Consider the following 14,375-nt stretch of genomic DNA (forward strand, 5'->3'; position numbering starts at 1 on the left):
TGTCGTGTCCTTCGCGAATTGCCTATCGGTGTTTGCCGTCAGTCAAGCACGCCTCGAAAATTCTGTTCTCATTCTCGGTGAAACTTGCGCTTTTAATTAATTAATTAAATTTCTGAGAAACTTTTAATATGTCCTTTTTACAAAAATAATCAAATAACTGTAAATTTTCTTAAATTCTTCAAAATTACTTTAACCCTTTACCCTAATTTATGAAAGGAATTTAATTTCTAAACAAAAATAAAAATTTGTGAAGTACCCATAATAAAATGCCAGAGTGCTATGAATCTTTACCAAAAGTTCTCCAAATTACATGAAACAAAAGACATAAAAGTAAACAATTTTTCCGAATTTTCTTAACCAATTTCTACCATCTGTTTTCGGCAAAGGAACAAGAAAGTATCGGCTATTAGACGACCCGATTCCGCTGAAGCACCCTGTCCAGCCTGTCCTCGCCAAGTTCCGCAATCGGTCCTCCCTTTTTCCATCTCTCTCGCGACACGAACGCTAGGAGTGCTCTTTTTCCTCCCCCCGGTGTCCCACCCTAGTCGTTCCTTTCTCGCTCTGTTTCACCCTTGCTTCCGGGTTTACCTCTTTCCGTACGAACGGCCGCTACCTCAGCCCCTTCATCGCTCGCCACTCAGACTTCAATTAATTTCGCCGGTTCTGGACCGGCCGTTTTCCAATTTCGAATTTCTCCGGTGAACGCGAAACACGGCCCTCGATACGATGAAACGGTCTCCGGGCAAAGATTCGTGAACGATGGCGTATCGCGCACACACGTACGAAAGGGCATGCTTAACGCGAAAAATTAATTACATATGCACCCTGCCGCGGTTTCGGACTGTATGCATCCTGTAAACGGTACGAAAAGCGGAAGCGCCCGCGGCCGGATTGACCGGCGAGATTACACGACGGAATACGGGGTTGAACGGATAAAAAGAAAAAAAAAAATAGAGTTCATGACGTATGGACATCGAGGCAGAAATTCCTGATAAAATCTCGCGAAACTTTTCGAACAAGCACGACGGTGACGCTCGTAAATCTGTGGATTCCGATGGGCGCGACTAGAACGGTTTTATGGTTCCTCGCGAGCTGAAGCTTGAGATACGATGGTGTTTACTTGCGTTCACCAGGTCGCATGGGAATTTCGGATAAGTAGACGACTTGAGGAGAAACATTGATTCAACGTTTACCTTCTATAAGCTGAATTTTCCATGTTTGAGGAAAGAAGTGATAAAGCGTCTTTAGAGGTACTTGCATTTCTAAATTCTATAAAATTATAGAACTTGGGATTAAAATAAAGTATTGCATGAAACTCTGTGAATCGGTGAAAAATTGCAAATTTCTGTTGGTTTACACTTATATTTTCACCACTAGGAGAGATACTAAATGTACCAAAAGTTTTGAATTGCATAAAAGTTCCAACTGAAACAACATCAAAGTTTTATCTTCTGCCTGACCATGAAAATTTCGAATAAATAGATTTACAACATAAAATCTAACTTAAAAAAATAATTTAAAAAATGATCATTATTAAAACAATAAATTCTTCATTCCCTTCAGAAAGTGACTTACACCTAGAAGCCTTTAATATTGAAAACTTAGAAGATTACAAGTACTATTGCCATGAAATTGATAATATAAAGCTGTATCTATATTTCTAACAATTAAAAATGAACTAATTCCAAGAATAATTCTGAAATCACCACACTTCATTCATAACAACAGAGTCCTACGGAAACACGTAGAAAGCATACTCGAAGAGAGCTTGATTCTTCTACATCGAAGAGCACCGATTGATTTACAATGGGCGAAGGTGTGGCAGAATCCGACACCAATATCACACCGATACCCGGCGCGTGGACAATTATCCTGCTGGACAAAGGCTACGGGGGTGTACACGACTATCCCACACACGTATACGCTGGCCAGCCTAAGGCTCTTTACGCAGCTGACGCGGTTCGTATTAAGAATCGCGTGGGCCACCGCACGTGCGTGGGCAAACACCCGCACGTTACAGCACACGCAACTTCGAAGAAAACTCGAACGTTCCTCCAACGCGGTTAGAAGAGGTGCAAGGACCTCCCGATATTTATCTGCCATTGAAAGCTGAACCCGGCTGCCTCGAACGAAACTTACGAGACGGCCTCGTCACTCCTACCACGGATGAACCATCGACTTCCTCGACTATTGATGTAGACTCAGGGGCAATGCAAGTTCCATTTGCTTTCAATCTGGGGGAATTTTAGAAGAGCCTAAGAAGAGCCGGAAAAGCCAGGGAAAGCCTAAGATAATCGTTTTCGCTTCTATTTGATTAAAAGAAACTTAAGTTGAACTAGATTATATATCAGTAGAACTTCCTTTATCTAATTTAATAGGAAGATGAACAATGCCTTCTATTAACCCCTAAAGCTGATAATTATCCCTTGGCAGAATTGATGTCACAGGCGGTAATTAATTCAGATGAATTCATTAGGTCTCTTATTGTCAGTAAGTTCTTTAATTATAATCGATTGTATTTCTATTTGATGCACAAATGAATCATTTAACCGTGTCATAGTTAAAAATTATTCTATTAAATAAATAATGTGGAAGATAGAGCATTGCTCTTCGTTCTTCGTCATTTTTCTACCTCTATTGTTCGCCGAGTGATAATAAACTCATAAATACTCGGCAATCATCGAACAAGACACAAGCATCGTACGTTCTTCAGGTACGTACACAAATAACAAGCAGTCGTCATGCCTTCCTTCATGACCGGCAGGCAGGTTTATGTCTTGGCTCGTCACGCCTCTACGTGCTGAACAAGACGACTCGAGCTTCCCTTCCTCTTCCTTCTCTTCCTCATTTCGCCAGTTTTCACCGGAAGAAGAGGATAAGGCGGGACGAATCTCAAACGTGTATACGTATGTCCTATATTCACGGCTCATTGCCAGACAAGTTCCAGGTAAATGGTTAATTATCTCAGAAAACCGTGACGTCTATAGTTAACGCGTTAAGTTCCATGGTGATAGTAATTGTGTAATAAACTTGAGAGATTTCTTTTCAATTTATGGTACTCGAGAGTTTCAGAATTAAAATCATAATACTTTGATTTAATTTTGGAATATTTATGCTACTCACAATTTTCTTCTTTGTTTTAGTTAATTTATTTAACTAAATACTGATGGTATAAGAACCTTAAGAAGTTAAATATAATTTTTAATTTATTAAAAAATAATTACAAAAATTTATCAATGAAGAGCTACTTTACAATATCTGCTCCTATAGCTTTAAAATTTTCAGTTTCACAGAAAGAAAGTTCTACGATTAGAAAGAAAATTTTTTATTCTACTTTCATTGGAGAAAAATTGATTTTTAAATTTCTATCTACACACGACTGAAAATGGATGGCACGCGATCCACGCTACAACGAATCGGCTTATTCGAAAACTATTTTCTCCTCGAAAGACCCAGACAAGTACTACAGTACCCTGTGTTCTGGAAACTGTGCACAACGAGAACGGTATTGTCGTTACGATATCGTAGCAACATCTCTACAAACGACTAGACTGGGGCTCGAATAAATTTAAGGAACGTACGACGAGGATCGGTAAAATTCAGCCTAACATTACGAGTTTCTCTCACCGGAGACAAGTTTGACACCTACGCGGAATCCCTTTGACACGAAAATCTTGACCATTCTCAACACGTAAGTAGGTATATCATACACTCTTGCAAAACAATAGAATTTTTATATTTATCAAATACCCAAGGAATTATTAATGCAAATCTAATATGTAACTACAACACTACATTTGTTGGCAGGAACTCAAATTTGCCCTATACGTTTGTATTGGTTTAAATAAATAATTAGGAGAGAATAAAATATTTTTATGTTCTATAATATTTAGGTATTTGCTAATTTTAATCAGTGGTTCTTATCCCCCTAATAATTAATCAAATAAAAGTACACCTGTAATCTATGTATATCTGCATATACAGAAAATAAAATGCATAATTACACGTCTACTAAAAACTCAGATTTTTAATTCAATAATATATGCTACACTCTTTAGTGTCCTTTTAAAACTGTAATCTCTAATTTTGGTTCGAGTACATTGATATTTATGAAAAGGTGCAATCATGGAACAGACTGTGCCATCTATGAACGTAATACGTAATTCTATATAGGTATTACCAATTGGTAGATTGGTTTGTTACCCCCGTGTTTTTTACTGACTGCTTCTTTATACCGATTGTAATTTAGTTTCTACTTTATCGCTTATCAACTTATTAAAAATTGAAATAAAATAAAATTCACAAAATGAATTATTTTACATACTTTGTACATATTATTAACTTAATAATACACACTTAATATATAGTACTCATAATTTGATGATCCATTTCGTATGTCAAATTACGTATTTACTTACAGTATTGAGTATAGTAAGCTTCACCAAGGAAAGTGAAGAAAGAGTTTGAAAGAATTTGAATTGATATTTATGTTACTATTCATATTTCTTACTTCTGTACCAAATTTTATAATGTTCAATCATTCAACATCGTCAAAATTAAGAGTTTGAAAATTACTGCTTCGGCTGTAACGCCATTTTTACTAGAGAATCCTACTTTACTTGATACTGTACAAGAAATAAACACCTTGCAACTAAAGGTCGTAGGTATATGTTTTGTGAGACATATAAATGTGTCATTCTATAACGAGATTAGAAATCAGAAAAATGGGGCAAGACTCACCAGCAGGAAGATCCAAAGGGCACTTCCTTCCTCGATACCGTTGGTGAGTTGCTCAGTTATTAGCAGACTTGTTATTAGAGGATCTAGAAGAAAATACAACATATTAATTACATTTAAACGTCAAACTGAAGTGATTTCACTTTTAACATGATAATAATAGTATCTATGAAATATTATAACATAATTTTACCTTTAAAACACTATTTTTCCTCGAATGATGAAACTACGGTGCACTGAGGACGCCGGTTCAATTTAGCAAGATCTATCGAAACCGGTGCGACTAATCGATTAAAATCGAACGCGATAAGTACGACATCTTGAACTTCCGGAACTAATAGAACGGTTTACGTTACGAAAATTATTTAAATTTGAAACTATTAAAAACCATGCTACAATTAACATTAAAAAAAGCCAAGTTATTTACATTTAAGTAAACTTTTGTAGAATAATTGACATCATTCTCAAATAAAGTCAAAAATAATTAACCGCTTACTCTTAAACCACTAATAAAAAAAGGTATATAGGTGATAGTATAAAGTATAAAAGAGTAAATTAATTTTCATACCATTTTTTATTTTATTATTACAATTAACATTAATGCAACAAATTCTTAATAAGAAATATATTATTAATTACTAAGAAATGTACATATACATAAGAATATGAGTTATATATTTTAATATTATAGGTTTCGTAATTACAGTAATTATTACAAAATATGAACTTAATTCAACAATACGAAGGCAATATGTCTGTGACAGTGTAAAAAGCTTATCTTTTACGCTTACATCTATATTTCCGAGACTACATATATAATTTTCGATTAAACATCATTTTTTAAATTTTTAACAGTGCTATCACATTTTTATATCTTAATAGAATAGTGCATCGTTATCCTAAAAAATGAATATTAAACTTCTAATAATTATTTGTATAATATCATAAAGAAACATGAAATTCATAAGATCAAACATTTTAAAGATGTAAGAATATTGGTATCGGGAAATAGTTCAATTTATTTTTTTATTACAAAGTTAAACATTGGGTTCTGCTTCGCTCAAAGTGATCTGTTTTGGAGGAGCAAAATCAGCTTTCCACACGTTTTCTTTGCAATGTTCAACAGCCTTCAAAGAAAAAGAAATAAGTACATACGCATATAAGTTGCAAATTATTTACGTATAGTGCATTTAAATTACGTCCACTTACTTTACATTCGCGAGCTGTTTCATTGGTAGAACACCAGTAAACTGGTCCCCATGTACAATGCTTTATACGATTTTTCTCGTACGATCGTTTAATTCGTGCATTTTCCAAAGCAACTGATGTATAATCATTAGGTGGACAAACAGCTATTAGACTGCATATTTTATTCATATTTTCACGACGTTTGATCAGATTTATGATACTTTGTCCATAGATATTCATCAGTGAGACACACTGTAATTATTATTGAAAGGAATTCAGTAACTATATAAAGTCAGGTAAACGATATAAATAACTAGATATTAATAACAAATTACCTTGTTCTGTTTACTCGCTGGTATGTATTTACAAACTTTCGATACTGTTTGCTTAATGTCGCCATCAACTGTAGGATTATCCAAGAGTTCGTCGACCACTGATATAATTGACTTGCACAAAGCACACTCTGTTACAGATTCTATAAACACGAGGAAAAAGAAAATATAAAACTTTTATTGTGAATATACATTAAGTGTAAAAGTTAAATGTAAGAAAATACCTTTCATTTTCTTTTCATAGAATGAACAAAGACCGATCATCGAACAAGCTTGCTTAGGGCTAACATCTTTCGAAATAACATCGATTAGAGCATCGGCATAACGGGTAACAAAATCATTACATTCTCGGGAAATGGTATTTGGAAGATGATTACAAACACCACGAATTACCCTTTCAACTTTATGCTTTTCCTTTTCATTGCCAAGTTCTTTGTCGACATAGTGCATAGCGAATTCGCAAACAACACAAAACGTACCTCCGTCACCAACTTTAGTACTTATTGATGTATCCGGTATCTCATTTGTCACTGAAGCGAAAAGTAATAATTTTATTTAAATATCATAGAAATCCTATACATTTAATACCATGTTTAACAAATAAAATATAAAGGTATACGCACTAATTTCGCCATCTTTGTCGGTAACGAATGCATCCCTTGGGCCAATATTTTTCGTATCATCACATAATTTAATGTACACGCATACTTCTTGAGGTGTTAAATCTGCAAGTAACAATTCTATAAGCTCTTTACTGTAACCTTTCACAAAATCTGTGCATTGTTCCGATAAACTTTCTGGCAAATGAAAGCATAATTTATTCAGCTGATCTTCTATATTTGCCTGTAATAAAACATACACTTTTAGTGCTACTACATTTTACAATGTTTAAAACGAAAAAATTATGTTATTAACCTCAGTTTTGTTATTTTTTATAACTTCATAAATTTGCGTCACAGCAAGTAAGCACAGTGGACAACTAGGCTTATCATTCTGTTCTTCTTTGAGCACATACTTTGCTGGAACACTTTCCCAAAGTTTCATTAATCTTTCAGAGGGACATAGCCGCAACATGGGGCATACCTGAAATTAACATAATTAGTTTACTAAGTTTATACAAATAGCGTATAATAAATTGTAGATACGAACTTGTGATGGATCAATTTCTTGAACTAATATAGCCACAATAGCGTCTCCGTAACTATCTACAAATTCCGTACATTCATCCTTTATAGATCCCGGTAGCTTGGTACACACCTTTTCTAATGCTTGTTTTAATTTATCCTGCACAATAACAAAAATATATTTTATTTAATACAGCATTATTTCTTGCTTTCAACATTTTTGTTTCACGAAGTCCAACTTTTAAGGCAGTATCACGGTCAGCTTTTGTCGCAACACTATATTTCCATCACTCTTACCTCTGTAGTAGGATTTGTCATAGTTTCTTGGATATAATGTAAGATATACTCGCACAACGCACAGGTTTCTTTCCCAGTAACGCCTAGCGGACCTTCTGAGATCGGGAAAGGTGATAATCTTTCAATAGGTAATTGCATTGACTCTACTTCGGATTTACTGAGTTCTGTATTTTGTTTTTCCAATTCCTTGTTTGCATCTTTTAAAATACGTATACCTGTTTTAGCTGCCTCCTTAGGCACTAAAGGCCAAATTGGTGCTTCCTGTACAATGTAAAATGTTAGGTTATTATCCTTTGCATACTATATGTATATACATATATAGTGCTATCTAAAAAAAGTACTAACATCTATTGGTCTATCAGGACCAGGACATATTCCACTTAATTGGCAAACAAAGTTACTATCTAACTCGTTTGTGAGATATTCATAGATTTGTGGATAATATTCATCGACGATTGCAGTACACTTAAATAAAAATTACATACATTATTAATAAATTATCGTATAAATAAATAAATATATGCATACATATATAGATAAATATTAAAATACTTACTTCGCTAGAGAACGATTTAGTTTCTTTGCATAATCCTTGCAAAACTACTAGAAATTCTGCTTCTGTGGTATTAGCTACCAAAAGATCTCTTAAATGTCCAACAAGTTGTTCGCATAATTTACATGGAAGATCGATACCTACATCAACCATACCCACACTAGACAATGGTCTGATTTCTACTTTCGGGGTCTAAAATATATGGAATGTAAATTAATTAATTATAATTTTTCGTATGTTGTTATATTATACATTCACATTGTTTATATAAATTTACCTTATCAGTGTCCTCGTGTGTGTGGAATTTATCACTGCACTGACCAGATAAGTGACATATATTTGGAGCATTGAAATTTTTTTGTAAGTGACTATATATTGTATCAAAGTAAGTTAAAATTGTCGCGGAACAAGCATCTGTAAAGGTACCAAGTTCTGCACATAGATTAAGCATTTGTCGTAAAATTTTGTCCTGTGGAGTCTTATGTATCTTTTGTTCCATGTGTGTTGCAACTGTATAACATTTTGAACATTCATCAGGTTCTAATTCGTCTTTGTCCAAAGAACGAGATTTTACTTTATCGATCTAAAATGTAATACATTATAACCGTTTAATACGTTTTAGTATATAAAATTACAATATGGTACTTAATATAAATTCTACAATTACTGAGAATAATAAATTATTGAAGATTTATTTATTTTATTTATTACGAAATACCAATTTTTATACAAGCATATCTGTTAGTAAAACACTTAAATTGAACTATTTAATTAGAAAGTTCGAAATTTCATATTATAATTACCTTTGGTTTGGACTGTTCATATTTTTGTAGTAGCTGATCTATACGAGCAGAATTGCAAAGTCCAGAAACAGAACAAACAACAGATGGATTCATTTGTGATGCCAATGTTTCAACAAGCTCTGGAATAAACTGATCTACAATTGACACACATTCGTGTATAATTGGTTTTATATGAATCAGTTTGCAACTTCCTTCAAAAACAGCTTTCAAATCTTGCTGTGTTTGATTGCTTTCTAACTGATCGCGAGCTTCTTGAACCATATCTTTGCAAATGGTACAAACACTGTCATTATCTTCTGGTACTTGCATATCTTTCCATGTTGTTTTAATACAGTGTTTAGTTGCATTACATCCTGCTGCTGTTCTGTATTAGTTTTGGATAAAATGCTTTAGTACCATTTCTATTTGCAATCATATTATCTTATGTTTAATATAAAAATAACAAAATAGTCATTTTAATTTATACACCATTATATCTAAATTATAGAATTTAACATTTCATACAGGGACATTAATATTTCAATAATATATTACAATGTTAATATACTACAAAAATAAAATATATTTGATACAATACAAAATAAAAATCTTCCCGTATTTGGTTGTATACATTTTAAAACTTACTTAATATTTTCACACCAATATGAAGGTCCCCATGTGCATTCTTCTTCACCTAGAAGATGATGATCAGTTGGATCATCAGCATTAATTATTACTCTTGCTGTGGACACTGAAATAAATGATATTACTAATATTTATTACATATTAGAGCATACAATGCTATAATATTCTACAATAGTAGAAATATCATGTGACATTATACATCTATAGGGAGATGCTGAATACAAATACAAATAAAACTTGTTTTTCAAATCATATTAGCTAATAATAAAGTACAAAAAACAGTGGATTTCAATAAATAATTTTATTTGAAATAAGATGTACAGTTAAGAAAATTGTGAATGCAGGCTTAGGAATATCCTGTTCGTGACAAACTATTCAACAGTATGTATATACATAATTGTTGACTACTGACTCATCTCATTCATCTGAATAAGCAATTCCTATCTTTTGTGACTAATGACAATGTGATAGTTAGATGCAGCAATGTACGAAAACTTCTTCCATTTTATAAAACGATAATATCTGTAACAAGAGCTTATTCCTTAAACAAAGTAATCTCTTTAATGTTCCAAGATACAATAACAATACTGCGTATCTTTTTGATAAAAATTAAAAAATGGTAGCGCAAACGTTACGCTGTATTCAATATACGTAATAGTACTTTGAATTTAAAAAAAGAATAGCATATTGTACATAAAAGAACTACGCCGTGTATGAACAAAGAAAAGAGTACAGTTAGGTAGGGAATAATCTAAATACGCACCAACAAGAATCGCGCAAAGCGCGATGCAAATCTTCATTTTTGCTGTTTCACTTTCTAATTTCTTTGGAATAAGTGCACCAACAGAAACGAGTAAAAATCAATTACGTTATTTCTTTGTTACTTTCCTATCGACGGTGTTATTCAACGATGACATGCAATCACCCTTTTAACAGGTTTCTCGAGAACGTAATGAAACGGAATATCGACAAATCGTTCGACGGCCGTCCACAAAGCGCTACTGTCAAGTGACTGTTTTTAGCATTTATACTCATTCTTTGACTGATTCTTTCTCTTTTCTTCTCATTCTATTTTACCGAACAACCAATGAGAATGTTACAGGTTTGTCACGTGAGATGCAACTTCTCCTTTTCTCACAGTGCATAAGGAAAATGATAGTTTGCGCTGTTACATTCATAAATTGTGATACATTTATAAATTTTGCCGAAGTAGAAACGAAATTATTCATATTCCTTCCCTGAAAATATTGAGCATAATTTTGTTGAGTTATCGTTGAATTGACTTTGGTCGTGGTAGAGTGTAATTGTGGTGACATCTTTCGGTATAATATGTAAAAAGTTCTCGGCACAAAAACAAACTGATTATTTCGGTGTCACGATTTCGTTCCTTATAATCACGAATTTCATATTTCCATTGGGCAAATGAAATTTATCAGGGTATGGGGGAAAATAAAAGAACGAGAATAACAATGACAAAATCGTTTCCCATAATGCGAATAACATTAGTATCGGCGCGCAGTTATGTGTAGCACTAATGTGTCGACTATAGATAAATGAATTACTGATAAAGTAACGTTTGATCCATTGTTCCTTGGTATTCATTTGTAACAAAACATCAATATTAACAGACGAAATTACAATCTTATATTCCTTACTGTTTTACATAATTGTAGAGTATAGAAATAACTCTTATCGCAAACACATTCTTTTAATATCGCAGGTTATAATATAAACATAGTTTAACATCCTGAAAGAAATATAATACCGAATATCGAACATAAAGTATATTTGATAATTATTGAGATTAGGTTACACCTCACCGATTTTGATGAAATTTAATCATGTAAAATTAGACATTTTGAACATCTTTTTCCTGTATACATATAACCGCTGCTCGGCCTTGGCTAACACATTGAATTCTGGCCATCCGTGTTATTAGTATGGCTAGTTGGCTAGTTCTGGCCATCGGCGCATTAGTATGGGATCGCCGCTTTTCTACTGTTTCTGCAGGCAACAGCACGACGACCGATGACCAATATATACCTTATGTACTTCTGCATTCGTGATTTCAATGTATCGTAGCTATAATGGCAGCTGGGAATTTAATATAGCCTAACCTAACCCAATCTACTCTACCTAATCAGTGAATTAAGTTAGGTTAGGGTAAAGTGATATTCTGGTCGCCTGACGGCGACCAGACACACGTACTGAGGTTCAAAATTATAAAAATTAGTTAAATTTAATTTTTAAGCCCACCCGTAATACATATATGTATATATATATTGATATCGGTCGCCGTGAAATGTGAAATTAATTCTGTCATAACTTTGCTCCTTTTATCATTCCACACTTCATCGCAGCGGTAGTGGATCGAATGAAAAATAAAATACATATATACATATACTGATATAATAATATCTCATGTGAGTTTATTATTAAACATTATAATGTTTTTAGCATGAGCATCTATCTATCATATATTTTATTGTCTGTTTAAAATTTTCAAATGACATGAATCGTACCCCAGGTCGAACCGTGCATTCGTTATCGCACATTGTCCGGAATTGTTACCCGATTACATGGCCAAAATGTTAGTAAATATTGCCAGTGTTATCATTGTGAAGTTGAATTGGTTTCAAATCTCATTGTCAGACAGGAGTTAAAGGAGAAGCAGTGCTCCTGGAACACCTTATTTTATGTTTCTTGTTATTCTCTATAAAAAATCATGACTGAAGTTTAACTCAGGGGCCCCAAAAATTATGGCCTTTTTTTTCTATCTTCTTGAAGTATTTAACGAGTAGAATCTAAAAATCCTAGTTTTAAGGCGCGGAATCCATCGGTTCAGAAGTTATACGTGTGTAAAACTGAACGTTTTTAGCATATTTTACATGTTACTTCGACGCCATATTAACTTGTAACCTGGTGTCGTCCAATGAGTGGAGTCGCCGTCGGTAAAACAGAATTATGTACTTAAGTGGCGGCCTAAACCCGGTATACCTAAGGTTAATTTTTTTTTTATAAATAATATCCCCTCGGATTTGATAGGAACTGATGGTACTCACACCCAACAAATAGAGTCCAACTGGTGGTCGGCAAAGGATTGGATGCGGGGAATAACCTGTCAAATACGCTAAAAACGCTCACCTTTACACACGTATAACTTCGGAACCGATGGATTCCGCGCCTTAAAACTAGGATTTTTAGATTCTACTCGTTAAATACTTCAAGAAGATAGAAAGAAAAGGCCATAATTTTTGGGCCCCTGAGGTAAAGTTTACCCAAAATCATTAAGCTAATTGGGTTAAACCAATTGTCCTAATACTTTTTTGTAAAGAATAAAAAAAACGCTTCAATTGATGTATAACAAAGTATATATTTCTGTTTAAAAAAATGAAGTTGATTTTGAAATCTTTGGAACTGCTCCACTTCTGGTACTGTTATATACATCAAGCGATGCTCTATCTGACGCCATTTAATTATTCCTAATGACATTCTTTTCTACCTTTTACCATTTTAGAACTATTGCTTAGCCTAGTTATATGGGACACTATACTTCTCGGTCAATTTGAGTGATTCTAGTAGAAGTTAATACGACAATAATTTAATAGAAGACTTTGCTTAATGTTAGGGAATACAATAAGTAATAATAGGTAATAGATAATAGAGCTACGAAACGAGTTCTGATTAACCTAACGATCAGTTACGTTTTTCTTCTGACTTACGGTTTATGCTATCTATTTATTAATGTTTATCTTATTAAAAAACGTTGACCAGGACAATATATTAATTTTTAAAGAGTTACACAATTCATGTATCTATATAGTATCATTTTTTCATATACCTTGAGCATAATCTTATTGATAAAAATAAAGTCACAATAAAAAATAGAGCTTCGTAGTTACTTAGCTGAACTTTCGTTTAATTTTAGTTAGTTTTTTATTTACCATAAATTTAGTGTAGCAGAAAAAATGAGAAAAATATTTGAACATAAATCATGCTATACATGTTTAGTAGAGAGAAGTACTTTAGATTTATTTAACTTCATCATAGATTTGCAGTAATGATATGTTTAATTAATATTACCCATTTTTCAGTAACATATTTACATTTTTGTCAAATATTATATAACATTTTTTATTAAATCAAATTAAATAAGAAGTATAAGTGATAATAAAAAGAAAATGTCGCAAACAGTTTCCGTGGTGTAGTGGTTATCACATCCGCCTAACACGCGGAAGGTCCCCGGTTCGATCCCGGGCGGAAACATTTTTTTTTTAATTTTGTAATCGATGCTTATTTTTTGTGATAAAATAGAATAAAATAAGCCGACTACTTTGCCGATATTTATTACAATTCATCTCATTATTATGTTTTTAAGAATACATCCAAACTGTATGATATAGAAACAGGGGAACTTTTTTCAATCAATAAATATATGTTTTTATTTCTTATGTAATAATATTATGCAATAGTTCTTTATCTTTAAAAAAAATAAGTTTTGATAAAATATAATTTATTTAGCTCGTTATAATTTACAGTTATCCAATTAATCATTTCTACACCTTTTTTTATTTCTGTAGTGATCAAATATTTTCGTTCAAGCATTGATTACCAATAATCGATAAATTGAAACATTTATAGATGCGATTATTGAAATAGAATAATTATTTTTCATTTCCATTATGGAATCGATCAGATTAATCTTACGATTAGATCA

General features: G+C 32.9%; 1 protein-coding gene and 1 non-coding gene across 2 annotated transcripts; one reads left to right on the plus strand and one right to left on the minus strand.

Moving 5' to 3' along the window:
* Positions 1-5,656: 5,656 nt before the first annotated feature.
* Sap-r (prosaposin) lies at positions 5,657-10,676 on the minus strand. Its single transcript, XM_034317953.2, has 14 exons — positions 10,422-10,676; positions 9,659-9,764; positions 9,035-9,398; positions 8,509-8,814; positions 8,235-8,423; positions 8,024-8,143; positions 7,679-7,939; positions 7,407-7,541; positions 7,173-7,340; positions 6,881-7,100; positions 6,482-6,787; positions 6,261-6,400; positions 5,947-6,177; positions 5,657-5,864 (listed from the first exon to the last, which is right to left on the minus strand). The coding sequence occupies exons 1-14, from the start codon at positions 10,456-10,458 to the stop codon at positions 5,775-5,777; spliced, it is 2,673 nt and encodes an 890-aa protein (XP_034173844.1). The 5' UTR covers positions 10,459-10,676; the 3' UTR covers positions 5,657-5,774.
* A 3,175-nt stretch (positions 10,677-13,851) lies between these two features.
* TRNAV-AAC (transfer RNA valine (anticodon AAC)) lies at positions 13,852-13,924 on the plus strand. The gene has a single exon. It is a non-coding gene; the product is annotated as a tRNA-Val (tRNA).
* Positions 13,925-14,375: the final 451 nt, after the last annotated feature.

Source organism: Osmia lignaria, chromosome 6 (genome assembly GCF_051020975.1).
Source record: "Osmia lignaria lignaria isolate PbOS001 chromosome 6, iyOsmLign1, whole genome shotgun sequence".
Lineage (NCBI taxonomy): Eukaryota > Metazoa > Arthropoda > Insecta > Hymenoptera > Megachilidae > Osmia > Osmia lignaria.

Coding starts and splice junctions, on each gene's coding strand:
- Sap-r (XM_034317953.2), bottom strand. CDS start 10,458: ATGAAGATTTGCATCGCGCTTTGCGCGATTCTTGTTG. Junction 9,399..9,658: donor TATTGGTGTGAAAATATTAA/GTAAGTTTTAAA, acceptor AAACTAATACAG/AACAGCAGCAGGATGTAATG. Junction 5,865..5,946: donor AAACAGCTCGCGAATGTAAA/GTAAGTGGACGT, acceptor TTTTCTTTGAAG/GCTGTTGAACATTGCAAAGA.